Source organism: Amphiprion ocellaris, chromosome 9 (assembly GCF_022539595.1).
Source record: "Amphiprion ocellaris isolate individual 3 ecotype Okinawa chromosome 9, ASM2253959v1, whole genome shotgun sequence".
NCBI lineage: Eukaryota > Metazoa > Chordata > Actinopteri > Pomacentridae > Amphiprion > Amphiprion ocellaris.
In genome coordinates, this window is record NC_072774.1 from 8,430,863 (window position 1) to 8,452,743 (window position 21,881).

Here is a 21,881-nt window from a genome sequence, read left to right on the forward strand (position 1 = left end):
AAGACAGAGGAGTAGGTAGGACAACAACAGCCCTCTGAGGGATCATGAGCTGCTCGGCGTCGTCAGACTGAAGTTATGTCTTGAATATGGCCGATCAGGGGCCGTTTTTAACCTCGTGTATTATTTTCTTCTTATCGATCGGGGCCGCAATATTCCAGATTCTTGAGGAGCCAAACTGGAAGTCAGCCACAGAAAAATATGTCCTCCAGAAGGAAAACATTCTGAGGAACTATGCCTGCTTAACAAAAGAAGGTCTGGATGAGATTTTGGAGGTATGAACTCAGCTGTTTTAATAGACATAAAACACGATTATCAGAGGAAACCCACGGGTTGTTGGTTTAACTTAAAGGGAGCGACTTTTAACTTTACGCAAACCGACCAAAAGCGCTTCCATCAAATCTTATACGATTAAAGTAACGCAATCAGAAATTTTCCGCAAGTTTCCCTAGATTTAACTTTATTTTTAGTAATATAGTACATTTAAGCCTTCAGATTTAAACAGAAGTTGGTGGTTTTTACGTGCCGAGACGCCTAAAACCTGTTTTTCTTGGTTGGAAGCAGAAACCAACAATGGCTGAAGGGAAACATATCACAATGGAACGTAAAGGCTCTTTTTTATGTGTCCTATAAAAGCGGTATTTATGTTAGATAATGACACAAAAAGAGGTTGATAAACTTCAGCGAGACATAAAGACGTGCTGTGCGTAAAGGAGACATGCACCATCACGCACAGCACCACATTTGAATGTTTGTACAAGGTGTGCCCGCAGGTACGGCTGCACCGGAGATTCAGGAAAGAATCTCAAGTGACATCAGCCTCGTAACAGAAAATTAATAAGTTACAGGAATGAATTAATGGGTGTGAGTGATTTATTTACCCACCAGATAGTATCAGAGGCTGCGGGCCAAGGAGTCACCATCACCGGGGAGATTCATCGCAACCCGTGGGACTGGGCAAACTCTGTCATCTTTGCTGCCTCCATCGTCACCACAATAGGTTTGAAAGAAGCTTACACTATTAACCTCTGTTACTGTATACAACAAAAGTGAACAAACCCCTGTGCAATATCATTATAATGTCAAACGATTGAAGACTGTCACATTCTGGTAATTGCAATACATTAAAGTTGAAGAGCATGTTCTGTAAAATTAAAAGCAAACACTTCAGATTTGCTACCTTAAAAATGCAGGCCCCAGAGTAGGAACCCAGTGCAAAATTACTGAGATTCAGATGTTTTATTCCTTTCAATATTTATTATTTCCAGCTTTATTTTTCATGAGAGGCTCAATCTTCCTAGTGAAAGCAACTGCTAGTGTTGCACAAATTTCTCTCCTGAGAAGCTTTTTTAAAAGCTGCTTTTCGTTACAGGAGTTGTTTTGTTCTACAATTCTCTTTAAAATACGCCAGAAAGTGAGAAATACATTGGATAATTCTCATGCTGAACATTCCTCTGTTGCCAAGTTTCTGCAGACTGTGAGTCATCTTGCCAGCCAGTATTTTGATTTATTCTTAGACAATAATGGTTCCATCTATAAATGTCACCTCTCTAACACGATTTGCACTAATGCAGATTCACCTCATCACACTCCCACCTCTGTGCTTCACTGTCAGGACTATGAATTCACTGTAGTAGTCATGACCAGGTCCACACCAAACATGCTGGACTCCATCTGAGCCAAACAAATTTATCTTGGTCTCATCTGATCAAAGAACGTGCTCCCAATATTCATCAGGCTTCTTTACATGTCCTTTAGCAGAGCTTAATCTTGAAGTTTGGTTTTGCAAGCAAAGGTCTTTTCCTTGGATAGAGGTTGGTGTTATAAATTGTCCTCCAAATTCTCTGAGCTGTTACAGAAACTCTGGTTTCCATTGCTAACCCCTGTGCAAAATCTGAACCAGCAGCCTTTCCGTTTTTCAGAGTTAAATTGTGAAATGAACACACAGTCTGTGGCCACATTTTAGGAGGACAGACACTACAACGCTGATTAGTGGTACTATGGCTCATTCTATACCTCCTGATTACTGCTGCAACTGTGTTCCCATTATGTTTTTGTTGGTCACAGATCTTTATGTATTCTTTTCCATCTTATCCCCTTCCATCACACTCTAAATTTTCAAATTCTTTGGCAATTCTCTCCCAATGCGGAGCCATGATGCGGACATGCAGATAGACACAACCCATAGATTGGAAGCTCAGCGAGTTACCGTGTTCACGTCATTTTCTAACAACCATGTGAAATCACAGGTGTACTCAGTTTTATTGCATCGAGTTTCTACGTTTGGGTCTGTATTTTCAATTTAGTCTTTCTAAAATGTTTTTGTTACTCATAAGAGGAGAAATTCTGCTGTTCAGCGTAGACATAATGCAATTATTGTGAGGTAGTACAACTTTGAATCATTTGAAATTTAACTCATATTGCACAGGTGATGTCTCTTGTATGCTGTATAATCTTTGCTGATCTTTTCCCTACTCATTTACAGTTTACTGCTAAAAGTAATTTGAAAAGCCAAAGCGTTAGACAGAAAAAAAATCTCAATACAATGCTGTGGTAGCATCAACTCATTTATTAATGTTCTCACATCAGTTAATAATTAACTTTTCTCAGTTCATGGAATCATCTTGTGGGAACAGATTTGTAATCTTTGTATGTGATTGAAAGAAAATTCCTGAAAAAATGAGTTACAAAGCAAGTTAAAAAAAAAGACAAAGTTGTGATACTAGAGATACCCAGTAACCATATATTTTAAGCTTGGCAGCCTGGATTGCATTTTTACTTTATTTTCCTCTTATAGAGCGTCTGATTTGCTAATCATACGTACACTTTGTAATCTACAGGTTATGGTAATGTTGCCCCGAAGACAAAAGGAGGTCGTGTGTTCTGCATCCTGTATGGTCTCTGTGGGATCCCACTGTGTCTGGTGTGGATCAGTAAACTGGGTTCGTTCTTCGGAGATCGAGCTAAACGTCTGTCCCAAGTTCTGATACGTAAAGGTGTTTCAGTGGTAAGAATCTGACACTTCTCTAAACTCTGTTAAACTGCAGCTCCATGAAAAATAAATGAAGATGTTTCTTTTCTCCCATTTTTCAGAAAAAAGTCCAGTTTACCTGCACAGCCTTATTCCTTTTATGGGGACTGTTGGTGCACTTGGTGATTCCTCCATTTGTTTTCATGGCCGTGGAAAGTTGGAGCTACTTGGAAGGCATCTATTTCTCATTCATCACTCTCACAACGGTCGGCTTTGGTGATTATGTAGCAGGTAGGTCTTATTTGTAGCACAATTTATGAGTCTAAATTTCTGATAGGAAACTCATGTGAGTGCATCGACTCTCATTTCAGGTGTAAATCCGAACATACAGTACCCGCGCCTGTACAGAGTATTCGCGGAGTTATGGATCTACATGGGCCTGGCCTGGCTGTCTCTGTTCTTTAGCTGGAACGTCCACATGGTGGTGGAAGCTCACAAAGTGCTAAAGAAAAGAAGACACAGGCATAGACACTTCTATGACGAGGAACCCCAGCCTGAAGAGGACGAGCAACACGTGGAAGTAAAGCGGAACGTCATTGATATCTTCAACTTCCTGTCTGAGAAGGACGATGACGACTACAGCACCGTCATCAAAGAGATTGGGATGGAAGCAAAGAGGAAAAAGCCACCAGACAACATAAATCGCTCAAAGAGCTGCAGTGACATCTTGGCCACCAACATCCGGACGCTGGATCGCTCACCGCGGCACAGACGTATGATCAGTATCAGCGAGGTGTTCATGAATGCAAAGACTGATGGGGACAAGGGTGAAAAGGAGGAGACGAACCTTCTAATACAGGAACAGACCAGAGAACCCGAAAATGCAGCATGTGCTAAGACGGAAGATGAAAAGAACAAGGACAGTTGCGTATTTGATTTTGACACAGAGGGTATTGTCTTCACTGCACCTGCCACAGAGGCTACAAAAGAGGAAATCGTACAGCATCCCGAAAGCAGCGGAAGCAGGTTTAAAATATCCAAGGTAGTGGAAGAAGATTTGTTATTGGCTAAAGATGAAAAAGGGTAAAAGATCCTTTACCTTCCTTGTATTTGTGGCACCAGCCAGGCTGTGTTGTGGGAGGCACTACAGTAATTTAAACATCAGGAATACTGTGTTATATGAAGAGAACAAGCTGCATTGTGTGGAAATGACACTACATAATTTTAAAGGAACTGATGCTGCACTGTCAAATAGTTTCCTGCCTTAAAATTACGATCTTTTTATCATTTTTTGAACTGTCTTCAATCAAGATTGATTTTAATTTTGATCCTGTATCCATGCAGAATGTTTGCTACAGTACTAATAACAGATACAGTACATATTATACAGATTATCTCAAATCACAGTACAGAGCTTTGTGGAAAACAGTGCCAATAAGCAACTTTCCCTCATAGGGAGCCGCAACAGTGGAGGCCATGATCACTTGGCCGTTATCAGCGTACTCCATGCTCACCACTGGATGCTCTGAGTGAATGTTCTTGATCTTCAGGATCTAGAGAACACATTAATAGAATAAAAGACAAATACATTAGGAATATTGATAACACGAGTCCCATAGTAGAAACTCAGTACAACAAAAGTAAGTACACCTCTGATCACTAACAAACAACTTAGAAAACGTGATCTATGAAACAAGACCGAGTTTATTCTGATTTCCAATCAAACTGCTAGCATGAAAATGGCTATAAAGCAATCTGTTAACACCGCAGTGTTCATAATTTTGGATCTATGGCTTGTGTCTATCTGTGTGTCAGCATCATGGCTCCACATGGAAAAGAATTGTGAGAAGAACTGAAAAAACTAATTGTGTGACTTTACAAAGTTGAAAAAGGACACAAGAAAATTGGTGACCAACAAAAGGTACAGAATGAGACATAGTACCACTAATCAGGACCTCCTCCTAAAATGATGCCACGGAAAGTGCACTACTTGCAAAATTTAGCTCTGAAAACGGATAGCACAGGGGTGATCCATGAAAATCTGAGTTTCTGTGACAGCTCACACAATTGAAGGAACAGTGCATGATGTCTGCCCTTTATAAAAGTGTCTAAATAAATCTGTTGTTTGCTGTATAGTACAACACTGCAAAAATAAATGTTATTAAAAGACATAAAAAAGAAGTCTGGTGGGAAATGAGAGCAGTCTTTGGTCATGTGCGACCAAGAACAACAGTGAATGCATAGTCCTGACAGTAAGCGCGGAGGTGGGACTGTGATGATATGGAGCCGCATGAGTGCAAAACTTGTTTGGGAGACGTTGTGATGTGTGTGTTGATCTGTTTGTCCTCAATTGACCTACTTTTGGGTGTGGGCGGGGCTACACACCGGTGTGCAATTTTCAATAAATGACTGCAGCTCATTCACGAAAGTCGTAGCGTGCAGGCCGAAAGTAATGTCGGCTGAGTGTGATGTTTTTCCTCCGTTTTACCGGCTACTCCAGCTCTTGGGAGCCGATGGAAGCGTTTATGTTTTGACGGAGATGAAAAGAATTATGAACTGTGGGAAACAAAGTTCCTGGCACATTTGCGTCTGCCGGACCTGAAAGCTACCATCCTGGGTGCACAAAGCCGCTGAGTGCGCGTCAGCTGGAGAGCGCAGGGAGCAGAGACAGTGGTGTAGCCTCTGTAAAAGCGCCACGCACAAGGACGCAAACTGTCGGCGGAGAAAGCGGGACAAGGTGAAGCAAGCGGTGGACGAGGAGGACCACACGTTCGCATTCAAGGTGCAGTTGGATGCCGCCGCCCCGGCTAGCGCAGTGAGGATGAAGGGCCTCGTGGTTGACTGGAGCGACGAAGCACATTATCACGGACACGGAGAGGTTCGAGGAGTTTGACCCAAGCTTCCAGCCGCAAAGCCATATTCTGGAGTTGGCTGACGGAGAACGGGCAAGCGGGATTACGCTGAAGAAGGGCACCGCCAAAGTGCGCAGGAGAGACAGTAAAGGCCGCGACGTGGTTCTGATGCTGAAGGAGGCGCTCTACGTCCCATCATTTTCCCAAGACATCTTTTCCGTCAAAGCGGCAACAGCGCAAGGAGCGACTGTCATCTTCAAAGAGGGACAGAACCGACTCATCCATAAAAACGGTACAACTTTTGATATTAACACACAAGACAGACTGTTTTACTTAAGTACTCTGAAAGTGAGACTGATCAATGTAGTGTGTGTTATGATGTTCAGACGTGGCATGAAATATTGGGTCACTGTAATTATGATGACGTGTTAAAGCTGGAAAGTGTCACATGTGAATACGCTACTGTTTAACTTGGAAGTAATGCATTGTAAGGTGATACAATTTTGAATCACTGGACATTTCAGTGATATTGAACAGGGGTGTATTCACTTTTATCGCACACTGAATTTTTTTTTTTTCTTTAAATCACTTACTTCAGATCCTGGAGGATCTTTAAGGTCGAAGTTCAGCATCTTCATAGGATTTGGATGACAACCCAGCCACAGGTCGCCTGTCCTGTGGTCCACCTCGATGTTATCACAAAGTAATCCAACACCTACAGACTGTTGAGAAACATCACATACAGTAAACGAGAAGTGTTAATTGCGTTATGTCCTCTAGAAATGCTGATGCAAAGTGAGAGAAAGGCATGTGTGAATATTGATTTTAGGAATAAATCATGATAAAGCACAGTATTTCGATGAGAATATTCATACCACTCTGGTGTCTGCATGTTCAATATGAAGCTACATCCAGCAGAAAGCTGGTTTAGTTTAGCACAAAGATTGTCAGAAAGTGAAAAAATCTCCCTACCAGCACCTCCAGTGGTAAGAGGTGTGTTACATTTAATTCATTTAATCCTTTCAAAAAATGTCCTAATTCAATTGGCTGCTGGTTGTAACTTCATACTTTTAGCAAGCAGATAAGATTATCTCCCAAAATGCTAAAATATTTACTTCATTTCTTTTATTGCCGACACTAGAAAATAATAAAACGGTCTCACCTTAATATACTCTAACTGCTCAACTTTTTGTCTCTCAAAAATGTCAATCTCATGGTCTAGGATATCTGAAACATAAATATACCTGTACAAAAAAAGCCCATTGTTTGATTATTGTTGCATTTTATAGAAAACATATTAATCTGGAATTATTCATTTTGAAAAATATGCCAAAAATCGGTGAACTGAATGGAGAATCACAATAATGTGGATGTACAATACACATCAGGAGTGACTGCACTTGAATGTCAAATGATTCATCACCTTTCAATAATTTCATTACTTCTAAATTGAATGACAGGGACTGTGGTCTCATGATCAATCACAGATGAATTAAAAATATTGGTAATAATGGTCCCAAAGTAGAAACTCAATGCAACTAAAGTAAATACGCCTCTGATTACTGACACACAACTTAGAAAACACGTAATCTATGAAACAAGATTGAGTTTATTGTGATTTCCAATCAGCCTGATTGCATGAAAATTGTTATAAAGCAACCAGTTAACACCACAATGTTCATAATTTTGGACCAAAGGCTTGTGTCTATCTGCATGTGTGCATCATGGCTTCACATGGAAAAGAATTGTGAGAAGAAGTGAAAAATCTGACTGGGAGACGTTACAAAGCTGAAAAAGAAGATTGGTGACCAACAAAAAAATATACTGAAACACAGGTTGCAACACAACCCCTCCAGCAAAGAGCAGCTAAAGAGAGGGGTATGGAATAAGCCATAGTAGTACTAATCAGAACTCCTCCTTAAACAGTTTGAAGAAATTACAATTTCAATAATGAAAGGTGTACTGACTCTTGTTGCATTTGCTTCCTAATGTGGGGCCTCTGTTTTTGATACAGTGTGTTTAATTTAACATAATTTTGTGTTTTAAATTTAAATACGAGTGAACACCCTACTGTTTCACTTGGAAGTAATGCATTGTAAGGTGAGAGAATTTTGAATCAATGGACACTTCTGTGATTTTGCACAGGGGTGTATTCACTTCTATCGTACCCTGAATAATTAAATTTTTTTTAAAAATCACATACCTCAGAGCCTGGAGGATCTTTAGGGTCGAAGTTTGACAACTTCATAGAATTTGGATGACAACCCAGCCACAGGTCGCCTGTCCTGTGGTCCACCTCGATGTTATCACAAAGCGATCCAACCCCTACAGACTGTTGAGAAACATCACATACAGTAAATGAGAAGTGTTAATTGCGTTATGTCCTCTAGAAGTGCTGATACAAAGTGAAAGAAAGGCATGTGTGAATATTGATTTTAGGAATAAATCATGATAAAGCACAGTATTTAGATGAGAATATTCATACCACTCTGGTGTCTGCATGTTCAATATGAAGCTACATCCAGCAGAAAGCTGGTTTAGTTTAGCACAAAGATTGTCAGAAAGTGAAAAAATCTCCCTACCAGCACCTCCAGTGGTAAGAGGTGTGTTACATTTAATTCATTTAATCCTTTCAAAAAATGTCCTAATTCAATTGGCTGCTGGTTGTAACTTCATATTTATAGCACGCAGATAAGATTATCTCCCAAAATGCTAAAATATTTACTTCATTTCTTTTGTTGCCGACACTAGAAAATAATAAAACGGTCTCACCTTAATATACTCTAACTGCTCAACTTTTTTCCTTTCAAAAACGTCTACTTCATGGTCTAGGATATCTGAAACATAAATATACCTGTACAAAAAAAAAATTCTCTTTGATTATTTTCACATTTTGTAGAAAACATCTCAACGTGGAATAATTCAGTTTGAAAAATATGCAAAAAATCGGTGAACTGAATGGAGAATCACCGTTTGTCAGGAGATATATTGATCCCATTTCCAGACATAATGCCACCGGCTGCCACCCTCACTTCACTGGGACTGTAATACACCACGTCACACATGGGCATAGCCAGGATAATGGTCAGAAAGTGAAGCGCTTGATTGGGAAAGGAGAAATGATTTGTGGCATAGAAGCTCTCCTTTCCAACTGCAACAATGTCATTCACGCTGAAAAACAAGATGCAGAAGAACAAATATAAAGACACTGTCAATTCTAAGATGTGTAATAAAGCGTAAGGTGTATTATACAGTACGTACCTGTGGAGCAAAGGGTGGGTGATGGTCTTTAGGTGCACAAGTGTGTCTTCAGCAACAAAACGAAAGATCTCTACCTGGCTAGCTTCGTGAGGGTGATTGACAACAAACACGTATATGTTGTCATCTACGAAGAACCAACAATGGGTTTCTATTAGTCTCACAATGCGGTGGAATTTAACAATAGAGTGGAACTCTAAATATAGCATACACTTAAACTCTTATGTATTGACTTTTTGGTGGTTCTGGAGAGGGGATTTTTTTTTTTGTTTTAAGTGACTAAATAAAAATTTGCTGTGATGAACTGATATGTACTAAAGGTAACACACTGCCTGTTTTTGAGAACCTCATATAAAACTTCTTCAAAGAAACCAAACCATATCTGTAAGTTCATTAATTACTGTCATAAAGGAAAAAATGAGGCAATAAATGATATTAAAATCTGCTTTGTTTTCTTAAAAATTCTATAGATTTGATAATAGGGTTGGGGTTAGGTTAAATAGTCTTATTCATTTTTATTCCCTATATTAGCTTAGTTTGTCAATAAGGAACCACTGCCTTGAAGAGCTCACTTCCTTTAACCAAAGCACTCAAGAATAGATAAGACAGAGCTATAGATAAGATAGATTTCAATTTCAGAGACTGCATAGTAAAATCCAGAAAAAAAATATACTTTTAAACCAGATTATCTGCTTTTCTCTCATCCAAAACTATTTACAACTTTTATACACAACTGCAAATTGTGCATAAAAGTTGCAAGTTTGCACCTGGTTTGTCCCTCACCTGTTTCATCAGTGTAAACGCTAATCCCATGAGGGTTGAATGAACTGAGGTCCAGCTCTCCTTTGATCTGCAGCTCCACAGGGCTTGGCTTCGGATGCAGCAGATTTAAAACGTACATTTTCCCTGGCTCATCACAGAATGAATGCATTTCAGGAAACTTCAACCCCTGAGTGGACAAATACGCATGTAAGAGACGTTAGAAGACTTTGCTTGAGCTCGTTGCAGAAACGCTTCATCCGGAAATAATCACAACTGATTTTAACAAAGAAAAATCAAATTAATTGAGGAAATTACAGTCAATATTTACAATAATTCAATTAATAACATACCGAGCTGAAGAAGGCCAGTCCATCTTTAAGTATGGTGATGTCCTCTGCCCCACATTCTGTGCAAAATAAAAAGATAAACAAAAATAAACCTTCTCCTCCTCCGTTCTCGCATAAAGCAGTGGTGTTTTGTCCTGCTGACACTTGACACACTGTCAGTTGTATGGACTTTAAACTCATCCATTATTGTCACACTTTATACATAAATAACACAAGTTCAACATTTATTTTAACAGTGTTAAAACCTAGAATTAAGACACCAACATGAACATAAAGAAAACATACCAATGTTCTGTAAATAATGACAGTTGAGGTGCTTCACAGGCAGCTCTCTGGAAGCAAGCATTATATGCCTGCAGAGAAAGTTAAACATGACTGAGGCTTTCAAAAGAATCCAGAACTTCTATCTAGTCTGCAATAAGCATTATTAGTAGAGCTTGAGTTCTGCTAACTTTTAAAATTCTTCCTTTGGGAGCATGACCACCTCTCTACTTCTACTTCCTGTAGTAACTGTGAACATTTAGAATCAGATCTACTAATCCTCTACTGTGATCCAGTGTTTCTAAGTTCCCTCTTAATTAATACACACTTACTTCAGTCTCAGGTATGTGTGTCCCACAAATGCAGCCAGGGCAGCAACAGCAGCAGCAAGCAGAACTTTCTTCATGGCAGCCATGTCTCTAGTGAAAGTTCATACAGAAACACTTTGAGGCTGCATTCACACAAGTGCTCAAAAGATGGGGCTAAAGTGTGTGTTCAAGAAGCCCTGTTACATCGACCCATAGACTGAATGTACCTCGTCTGAAGTGGCAGAGTCTAAGACTTGTCCGTGTTCAAATGTTAAAGATCTTCAAAAAAAAAAAAAAAATCACCAAGAGAAGTTAGCATTGGAGGGCAGCAGGATTTAATTGTCGACAAAAACCCAGGAGCGTTCCCTCAAGGTGATTCATACCTGCTTTTATACTGTGAGAGTTGGTCATTTTCCACGCCTATTGGGCGTATGATTGGAGTGACAGCTTTGACACCATTATATTTTTCTAAATCTATTGGTCAGATCATGACGTCGGTTATCATATTTCACCCCTAGATCACACAGGACATGCGTATTAGGATGTCATATTTTCCAGAGAAAATGCCCAGTCATGTTCAAACTTTGCCCTATTATCTTGAGACAGAGTTCATTATACCTTTGTGTATTGTAATGTTTCTGACACACATTTTAAAAGTTATACAGTATTGCTTTAAGTTTACACCATTATGTTTTGAGCACACCACATATCATTTTCTGAAAAGCATGTATCTTCACACCAAAGTTACAGGTTATACTTTGTGATCTTCCAGCTGTGCGTGTGTGTGTGTGTGTGTGTGTCCTCCACAGACACACACCATACCATCAAAACATCACTCATTCCTAGAATATTCATCATGATGTATTTTATACATATTTTTTAACACTAACTGTATTTCTGATTAATTTAATGTTATCGTCATTGAAAAATACTGCTTTTCATTCAAAAATAAGAATATTTCTAAGTGATGTTAACCATTTGAGTGGTTGTGTACACACACACACACACACACACACACATATATATATATATATATATATATATATATATATAAAAAAAAATCTTTTTTCTTGCATACACACTAGTTCCATATGTAACAATGAATACAATTAAACAATGATAAAAATGTCACTAATATGTGCAGTAAATAAATGAATAAATACATAAATAATATAAATTTCAGAAATCTAAATAGATTAAAAATTAACTAATAAATAGATACAAAAATAAATACAATTTGCCAGTTTCCCCAGATAAATTCAATTTACCATACACAATATCTTACTTGTTCCTTGAGTGTGCTCTTACAATAATACTAATAATAATAATAATAATAATAATAATAATAATGAATAGATAAATAAATAGTAATAATAATAATAGCTTATGTAGCACCATTTTAAAATTGAATTTGCAAAGTGCATTACAGACAGGGCAATGAAGAAAAGAAAGATATTCATGAAGAAACATGGTTGGTTAATCAAAACATGGTAAAAGATACTCAAAATATATTTGTACATTAACACCAGATAAAAAAATAAAGTGCCACACCAGCGTAAGCGAAAGAGCAAGTGGAATATAAGAAAAATAGAGGTTAAAAACATAAACACGAGTAAAACAGATAAAAATAGTAGTAATAAAAACCAGGTAAAATGGATACATAATAAAATAAATTAAGGATAAAAGAAAAGAAAATAAACAATGAAAGAAATACAGTTAAACGCCAATTATGTCATAAAAATTATTATAAAAAATTAAAATAGAAAGAGATGACATCACATAAAATCCAGCATATAAAAATGGGTTTAAAGAAGTGATTTAAAAGAGCATTCAGCAGCTTCATCTCCTCAGGCAGCTCATTCCAAAGCTGAGGGTCCTTTATCAGAAATGCTCGGTCACCTTTAGATTTGAGCCTCTTCCTTTCAGGCTCCACCTGAGGATGTACGGCTGCAAACAGGCTCAAATGAGGTCAGCATTTCTGATCAATAGCTCAGGGCCAGACTCTGGCGAGCCTTAAAAGTGACCAGTAAAATCTTAAAATCAATTCTTAAACAAACTGGGAGCTAATAGAGGGAAGCTGGGATCGGGGTGTTGTGATGAGGTGATGGAGGTGTCAGATGTTTTACCTGGAATCTGCTGGAGCTGTCAGAGCCTTCAGCCTTCAACCTCCACATCTGCTCCAGTTGCTCCTTCAGTCTCTGGTCCTTCTAGATCTTCTCAGGCTCCTTCTTCCTGATGTACAACTGACCTCCTCTGCTCCTAACCAACACCCACTGTGTTTGGTTGCTTAGACAGCAGCTGCTTGTTAGTCTGAACTTTGAACCCTAACAAGAACTTAGCTCTTCTGTTTTCCATCCCTGTTGGCAATGTTCCCTGTAATTTTTCCTGAGTCTGAGCAAACACAAACTCCCTGAGCGTCCCTTGGACCACTGTGAGCAACATCAGACGTGTGCACTGTGGTCACACCAGCATCACATCCATTCAAGTTACATGGTTCATTAAAAGAATCAAATTACAGCATTTACATTTCTGTTAAAACACTTTGTCAACAGGAGCCAGTTGAAGGCTGCAGTGATTTTAGTGACACTACAATGTATAAGAGTGAAGTTATTGAATATTTGTCTCTCTTTACTGTTGCAGAGGTTTTGCAAATTACAGACGGACCCTGTTCACTCCATAGACACCAATGTTATTCCTGTAGCTTGAAAGACAGCTACTTTTGATAAAACTGGGCTTGTAGCACATTGTCTGCCTTGCAACAATGGGAAAGAGGCATCGTTTATGTTTTGACAACCTATATCTAATGAGTTATTGATGCTGGAAGTCCGAATCTGTGAATATCTTTCCAACTTTACTGAACTTGGGGCCACTACCACCTAAGGAGTGATATATTTAATTCTGAAAAAAGCATTTAGCCATACTTAAAGCTTTAAGTGCTTTATTAACACGGAACTAAAAATTTTGTATTGTTTTATTATCACAGGTTCTGTCTGAAAAGAAGTGGCATCATTTTAAACAGTGAAATCAAACTAATAAAATGTAATGACCAACCAGTGAGCAATACTGGATTCTGCAAAAACATAAACAACTTTTTTTAAAATCTAAATCTTAACACAGTTAATGTATTAACTTATTTATGTGTGTATGCATGTATTTATTGATTTATTTAGTACTGTTAACATATCAGAGTTCTGAGTGAGTTTTTCTTAAGATACGCAAAGGCCATTTATTGATTACATATAGGCTGTTAAATGTTTATTAAAAACTAAAAAGCATTTTTAAAAAACAACTTAGGCATTTATTGAGTCACTAAAATACTGTAGAGTACAGACCACATCAGCATGATTATAAGCATCCTCTGGTAAATGAACAACCAGATACTGATGTCTCTCACCATATGGACTTCAGGAGATGACTGGGGGATGATAAACTGTGACCTACTGGTTGGGTTCTCTCTGTTCTCATGTTTCTTACATGTTTGTCCCCTGACAGCCGGGTCATAATGTTTTTTGAGCAACACACCATACTATGACGTTTTTACAATGAGGGTTCTACTATGGAACCAGTTTGAAATGTTCAGGTGTTCTTTGTGTGAAAACTCAGAGATTTCAGGTATCAGAAGGTGGTTTTCAACTTTCTTTGTTAACTTTCTGCTTCAACTTTAAACTAAATTTCCTTCACTAACCCAGCCCTCTGGACTTCCAGTAAGCTGTGTTCCTATTGGCTGTCCAGGTGGCTGCTTGGTGTTATCAGGAACACCTGAGCAGCTCAGTGTTATCAGGAACACCTGAGCAGCCTGGTGTTATCAGGAACACCTGAGCAGCTCAGTGTCTTCCTGCTTTATTTAGCTGCAGACAAACATTTCCTCTGCTTCTCTTCACCAGTGAACCTGGTTTGGCCCCGTTGCTTTAGTTTGTTTTGTAGGCGTTGGCTTGCAGCTTCCAGCAGTAAAATCGTCTTTAATGTGTTTCTTGGTGTGTTTTAGGGCTTTGTACTGGATAGTTGTCTTGGTAAATGAGGTTCTTTAGCCACAGTTAGCACATGGTGCTAATGTGTGCAGTGATTAGTGGATTTGGTCCAGCTGAGTTGTGTCTTTATCTTGGCTGTAGTGAGTCTTAGAGGTTTTTGGTCAGACACATTCTGTATTCTTGTTTGTGAACCAGCGTTGGTTGTCCAGAAGGTAAGAGTTCCTGTCCTGATTCTCTGTTCTCAGAGGTTCTCTGGTAGGCTGCAGGAGACTTTAGCGTTTGGGTTGTGCTAGTTTGGTTTTTGTATGGTTTCATTTGGACGACTATCTTGAGGCCCCTCCATGTGGTTTAGTGAGGTTTTCTGGAACAGTTCTACAAAGCAACCTGCAGCAGAAGACACTTTGAGAGTTTTTAGGAAGTTCTAGAGACCAGACTTTAGAGCAGCAGAAACATTTGTCAGCAGTTTGAGCAGGAGAAGGTGAGCTTCAGAGTAGAAATGAGATGGAAACCTTCTTGACCCGTGTGGTGAGGTCCTGTACCAAGAGTTTGAGCAGGTTGTGAAGAGTCTGTAGTTCTTTGGTCTGAAAGCACAAGAAGAATTGACTCATTAAAGGAGAAAACAGGAGATATTGTTGGTTCTTCTGTCGCTCTGCAGTTTCCTTAGACTGAATATCAAGTTTATATTTTAAATGATTTCCCATGTGAGCCCAAGAAGACTTCAATAAACTCCCTCCATCCCCTGGACACAACATATTTTATTACGACGTTAAATCTTTTTTTTGAAATGTTTTGAGTTTCAGTCATAGCTTTAGCATAGTTTTTTCTCTTTGCTTGTTTAGTTTTGTCATCTGTGTAAAATGTGCTAAACAAATAAAGTTGAATTGATAAACGGAATAATTGACTAACTCATGATTGTGACAACAGAAGTATTTTCATTGTGATTTAAGGGTTTATTTCATTTTTAAGGTTGGGGTTAAAATCTTGACAGAAAAAGAAGATTAAAGAAATAAACTACATAACAAAAAGCAATTAAATCAAAGTAAAAAAAATAATACAATAAAACTTTTAAAAAGTTTTATTATTAAAAAGATTTAAGAAGTTTAAGATGTAATTTTCTAATTAATCATTAAATTTTTTAATTAAATGTTTTGTCTTTTTAAAGGTGTAATAATCTAATTAAATGTTTTGCATTTTTTAAAATGTTTAATTTTCTTCTTGTTGAATTTTATTTTTTAAATGTTTAATTATGGAAAATATTTTATCTGCAATTTTTAATATTTGTATTTTTAAAATTTTGTTTAATTTCATAATGACATGTATTGTATCTTGTTGAATTATCTAATTCAATATTTTGTCTGTTTAATATAATTTAATTGTATTTAATGTTTAACTCTATCTTAAAGACAATAAAACTTCAAATAGGAATTAAACAGAAAATACAGTAAAGCATTTAAAAAGAAAATGAAACATTAAAAGGTGGTAAAACACAAGAAAAACCTTAACAAAGATTTAATCCAAAAATTAAACATTGGGAAAGAAAAGGGAATTTTTCAAACAAGCCAATAAAACATTTGAAAAAACAACAAACATTAACAAGACAAAACATTTCAAAATCAAATCAGACATCAGAAAAGAATAAAAGGTGAGAAAAGAGAAAAACTAAACATTTAAGAAGAATCAAACTAAAGACAAAACATTTGAAAAGACACCAGTTAAACTTTAGAAGATCAAATTAAACAGAAGAGACAATAAAAGGATGAAAAAGAGCAAAACATCAAGTTGTTTCTTCAAACATTTCCTCTTTCTATGTTCTTGGTTTGATTGTGGACAGATTTACTAAGAACTCATTTCAGAAAACTGCTTTCCAGATAAAGTCTATTAGTAGTTGAAGGCATCGATCAAACTAATGTTACCTTCTGATCTCCACAAACTTTACTGCTCAGTGAAGAGAAAGTTTGTTAAGGATTTCTAAAAAACCCACAGGTGAAGGTCTGAGAAGAACTCAGATGGATGGTCTAAATGTGAAATCAAGACTCATGGTCACAAGTTTTAAGGCTTCTATTAACCAGAAAGTTCAAACTAACAGAGAAGTACTGAGAAACTTTTAAAACTTCAGTCCTCAGAGTGTCTGAAGGTTCAAACTAACAGAGAAGTACTGAGAAACTTTTAAAACTTCAGTCCTCAGACTGTCTGAAGGTTCAAACTAACAGAGAAGTACTCAGGAACTTAGAGGATTTCAGTCCTTGGACTGTCTAAAGGTTCAAACTAACAGAGAACTACTCAGGAACTTAGAGGATTTCAGTCCTTGGACTGTCTGAAGGTTCAAACTAACAGAGAACTACTCAGGAACTTACAAGATTTCAGTCCTCAGACTGTCTGAAGGTTCAAACTAACAGAGAACTACTGTGGGACTTAGAAAATTTCAGCCCTCAGACTGTGTGAAAGCTCAGGTCCTGAGGACTCGGGAGGTCTGGAGGCTTTGGAAAGTCTTGGAACTGAGGGTTCCACCCTCCAGCACACAGGCTGAAGTCCAACCTCCTGAGAAAAACGGTCGAGTCGAGACTCGAGTTAAAAAAAAAATCGAAAACGACAAAAAATAGATGATAAATGCGCAAAAAAAAGAAGAATTTGTATCTGAGCGAGTAGCTCAGGGGGATAAGAGGAGAGACTACAGAGCGGAGGGTCGCAGGTTCAAGACCCACCACCGGCATTTTTCTTTCTTTGTCTTTGTCAGAATTTTGAGAAAACTTAAGACGTGTCTGGTCTTGAACCAGCGACCTGCAGCTCCATAGGCAAATCCTTAACTCACTGAGCTACAGATCAGATAAAAAGAAATAAATTCGTCGTCCCTTTGGCATCGTAGTTCCTGCAGTGACCACATGGGTGGAGCCAAGGCGGAGTCTGGGTGGAGTCAGGGCGGAGAGTAGGCGGGGAGGTGGGTGGCGGCCTCCCCCCTCTACTCCCCCACCTCCCTCCACCACCCACCACACCTTCCCCCGCCCGACGAGTTTTTCGAGTCTCCACGAGTTCCTCGAGTCTCGACAGGTTTTCCCGAGTTTCTGGAGTTTCCACCAGGTCAGAGGCAGAACAAGTTGTCATGAAGAGGTGTTGAAGTCGGCCAGGATGGACTGACTTTTTACAGCGACTAGAAGGAAGACCACTAGAAGAGCAGGTCTTTAACCACCATCCATAAAATCCATGGAGTCGGTTCCAGAGAAATGAAGGGAGGTCAACTTTTATCAACCTCCATCCACATGTTCAAGTTCATATCTTTACTTGGACATTTTTAGCACCACAAACCTTTAGTATCACACTTTATTATCATTTATTAGGACTTTAATGGAATCCACCAGCAGATTTACTTTTTGTTGACAAACTTTATTCTTGTCGTCGTGGACTTGCAGTATTTAAAACTCTTCCTTCTATTTGACCTCATGTTTATTAGTTTTAGTGGAGAAAGTTATTTTAATTGTCGATTAATCTCTTAAAAACCAAATAATAAATTGGGTTAGTCAAGAGCTTTAAATTTCTTACTTTGTCATATTTTAAGTATGACAAAAAAATATAAAAATAAAGCGTCTTGAGACAATTTGACCTGTAACTGGCGTTATATAAATAAAATAGAATTTAAATTGTATGTATCTTGTAATGTTGGAGTACTTCAGCCATATATGTTGGAAAACACATTTTCTTTGTCCATTAATCTGTCGTTTTCTCCAGTAATTCATTTCTTGTTTTGGTTTATAAAATGTCAGACCCAAATATATTTAGTTTACTGTCATAAAAACCAAAAAGATTTACATTCATGATGCAGGAATCAGGCAGTTTTTCACTTTTTATCTTAGTTTAGTCAGAAAGATAGTTGATAATGTGTGAATTGTTGCAGCTTGTGAGCCATAAAAGGTTTTAATCTTTGGGGCCGAGTGTCAAAAAACATTGAGAAACCAACATCAACAAAGCACTCAACAAAGATTTGAACATCATTAAAGGGAAATCCAACTTTTGCATGACAATGTCTAATTAAAGGACATTAATTTCCAATGTAAATGTGTGATATTCATCCTCTGGAGCTTTCTCTTCACATCGTCTTCCACCTGGACTGGTTTTGTCAGGAGCATGTGCAACAAACATTTGAAAAACTGCACTTTAACATCAATGAATGACACTGAAGTTCAATCTCTACATAAATGAGACTGAATCTGGATGTGCTGCTCTGTCATTAACTCCTAAGTTTAGGGAAAGTTCAAACAAAAGAGGACAGTTCAGATAAGACTTGAGAATGAGCTTATTTTGAACAAACATCTCAGACTTTGAGCTTCAGCACCTATAGCAAGATATTTTAACAACAAGCAACTCAAGAGATCCAGAAGTTGGAGAGAATTAGCTTTAGCTGAGCCAAAGAACATGTGGGACGCTAACCTAGCAAACATTTCAGACTTTTCTCTGTGAATTCTGAGAAATAATTTACTATTTAATGACAGAGCTACACATCTGAACTCAATCTCATTAAAACAGACTCTAATTCAGTGTCATCCATCCATATTAAAGAGCAGTTACCCAAAATGTTTGTTGCATGAGCTCCAACAAAACCTGTCCAGGTAGAAGGCCACTTTGACAAACAGGAAGTGGAAGATTCAAAGCAGATTTATAGAAGGGGGAACTGGACTGTACTAAGTTTGGTTGAGTATAGAGGGGTGTTTTGTGGGTTTTTAAGGCTGATAATGATTATTAGTGAGACATTTGGAGTAGATATTAATTTGCAGTAAATGAAAGTATTTAAAATCTTGGAGTTAAACTTAGAAGAACACAAACTCCAACAGAAAACTTTGTTGATATGTTTTTGTTTTGTTTACAGATGTTAAGTTAAAGGAGTTTTATTTGTGACGTATAACCAATCAAATCACTCCAGAAGACAGAGCGACCACAGGTAGATAAAGGTTCAGAGCCAAAGTAGCACCATTTTTAAATAAGTCCTTTATTTCTCCCCGCCAGGGGAAATTCACATTGTTACAGCAGCTTATGTAGCAATAGATGTAGTAATAGAAATAAAATAACAATAGAACAGTAGTAATAATATTTACAATATGTACAAGGGTGAGAAATGAGGATGAAATAGTACAGTATTGACACACTGTAAGACAATGCAGTATAAAGTGGCTTAAAAAAATAAGTTTAAAAAGTGCAAAGATGTAGCGGTGCAATAATGTCTGCAAATTTTATGGTTTGGGATGATATGATATGAGTCAGTTTATGTTAACATCAGCCAGTGATGCTGATGTTGTAAAGTCTTATAGCAGATGGGATGAAGGACCTGCGATAGCGCTCTTTCTTGCAGGGTGGATGTCTCAGTCTGCTGCTGAAGGAGCTGCTTAAAGACCCCACAGTGTCATGCAGTGGGTGAGAGGGATTGTCCATGATGGATGTGAGCTTTGCCAACATCCTCCTCTCACCCACCTCCTCTATGGAGTCCAGGGAACAGTCCAGGACAGAACCTCCTCCTGACCTTCTGTTTAGTCTCTTTCTGTCCCTTTCAGTGCTCCCTGCTCCCCAGCAGACCACTGCATAGAAGATAGCAGACGCTACCACAGAGTCATAAAATGTCCGGAGCAGAGTCCTGCACACTCCAAAGGACCTCAGTCTCCTCAGCAGGTGGAGACGACTTTGGCCCTTCTTGTACAGGACCTCTGTATTGTGTGTCCAGTCCAGTTTGTTGTTGAGGTGAACACCCAGGTATTTGTATGTGTCCACCATGTCAATGTCCAAACCCTGGATGTTCACCGGTGCAGTCTGGGATGTCCTCCTCCTGCTGAAGTCCACGATCATCTCCTTCGTCTTACTGGCGTTGAGCTGCAGATGGTTTCGCTCACACCAGTCAACAAAGTCAGAGATTACCGTCCTGTACTCCTGCTCGTCCCCTTCTTTTTTAATTGACATATTACTGTGACATTTTTTTTGTTTTAGTTTTTTTTGTTTTTTTTTAGCAACATATAAGAATTTGAACAGTTTTAAAAGTTACTATACTTTTACTTGTGCAATGAAATATTATTCTAGGGCATTTTTTAGATGACATATACTCTGATGTTTTCTTGAATAACATACTATTTTGACAATATATTGCACTATGACATTTTTTGAACCACATATCATACATGACAATTTTAGGCAACATCCTATCATTTTGCGCTTTTTGAACCACATAATAATCTATGTTTTTTTTTTTGCCGACTTGCTGTACTATGAACTACAGGCCATACTATGTTATTCTTGAGTAAAGCATACTATACTTTGACATTTTCTGAACTACATCCTATACTATGGCGTTATACACAGAGTGCTTTGGTTACATGTTGATTTATAATCTAGATTTTTTTTCTGTTTTGTTTGTTGACGGGATTACCACAGACCTGACCGTGAACACCGTTGACACCCACCTCAGGGAGACTAAGATCTCAAGGCTGCTTGGTCATGGTCTTTCTGGCACATACTCTTCAAAGATGAGCCGGGAAGTTTAACACTGATGGAATGACACCAGGTCTAAGCCGACAAACTTCCAATTCCTCCTCAACCCATAGTCTCTGGGAAACCTACATGGAGTAAGAAAAGTAGACAGAGAAGTAAGTAAGTCTGTACACAACATATTAAAAAGAAATCATACTAATAAATTAAGTACAAAGAACCAAATTCGCCAATATACTGGAGACCAGAGCTATTTAATTTGATAAGTATAACCTTGTTTAGTAACATTTCAATTATTTGAGAGCAGTCCTAAAGAACTGCCTGTAATCCCAATCATAAAATGGGTTTGGAGGAAGAACATAGATGGTAATCTGGATATATATGAGTTAGGCTACTACTAGTAGTAGTGGTGGTACACTAACTACTGCTGCTGATACTGGCACTGCTACTACAACTTGTAATACTATTACAAATGCTGATACTACTTCTACGACTCTAACAGCTGTTTATACTACTACTGCTTGTACTTTTAGTATTACTACTACTGCTTGTACAACTATACTACAGCTACTATTAATTGTCTGGTATTTGGTTGTCAAGCTGCTAGCTCGCCTTAGTGTTTTGCTAGTGGCTAACTAGTTAGCTCTCGTAGACTGGAAGCTCTCAATAAGATGTCAATGAAAAAAGAGCCAAAAACTATT

General features: G+C 38.1%; 2 protein-coding genes across 6 annotated transcripts; one reads left to right on the forward strand and one right to left on the reverse strand.

Annotated features, from left to right (window-relative positions):
• Positions 1-6,987, forward strand: LOC111577054 (potassium channel subfamily K member 5-like). Of its 2 annotated transcripts, XR_008602819.1 has the most exons (6): positions 1-272; positions 886-997; positions 2,838-3,004; positions 3,091-3,259; positions 3,340-6,112; positions 6,419-6,987. XR_008602819.1 is itself a non-coding variant. In XM_023283131.3 (5 exons), exons 1-5 carry the CDS (start codon positions 87-89, stop codon positions 4,053-4,055), a joined length of 1,350 nt encoding a protein of 449 aa, XP_023138899.1. In that variant the 5' UTR covers positions 1-86; the 3' UTR covers positions 4,056-6,987. The 2 variants fall into 2 exon arrangements, 1 of the variants encoding a protein (XP_023138899.1); XM_023283131.3 differs by having other exon boundaries at positions 3,340-6,987.
• Positions 2,552-11,142, reverse strand: LOC111577043 (serum paraoxonase/arylesterase 2-like). Of its 4 annotated transcripts, XM_055013846.1 has the most exons (11): positions 10,984-11,142; positions 10,781-10,867; positions 10,473-10,540; positions 10,191-10,246; positions 9,862-10,027; positions 9,082-9,205; positions 8,791-8,991; positions 8,593-8,674; positions 8,024-8,152; positions 6,414-6,542; positions 2,552-4,521 (listed from the first exon to the last, which is right to left on the reverse strand). In XM_055013846.1, the coding sequence occupies exons 2-11, from the start codon at positions 10,861-10,863 to the stop codon at positions 4,360-4,362; spliced, it is 1,200 nt and encodes a 399-aa protein (XP_054869821.1). In that variant the 5' UTR covers positions 10,864-10,867; positions 10,984-11,142; the 3' UTR covers positions 2,552-4,359. The 4 variants fall into 4 exon arrangements, with proteins under 4 accessions (XP_054869821.1, XP_054869820.1, XP_054869822.1 ...); XM_055013845.1 differs by having other exon boundaries at positions 10,781-11,127; XM_055013847.1 differs by lacking the exon at positions 6,414-6,542 and having other exon boundaries at positions 10,781-11,127.
• Between the last annotated feature and the right edge of the window lie 10,739 nt (positions 11,143-21,881).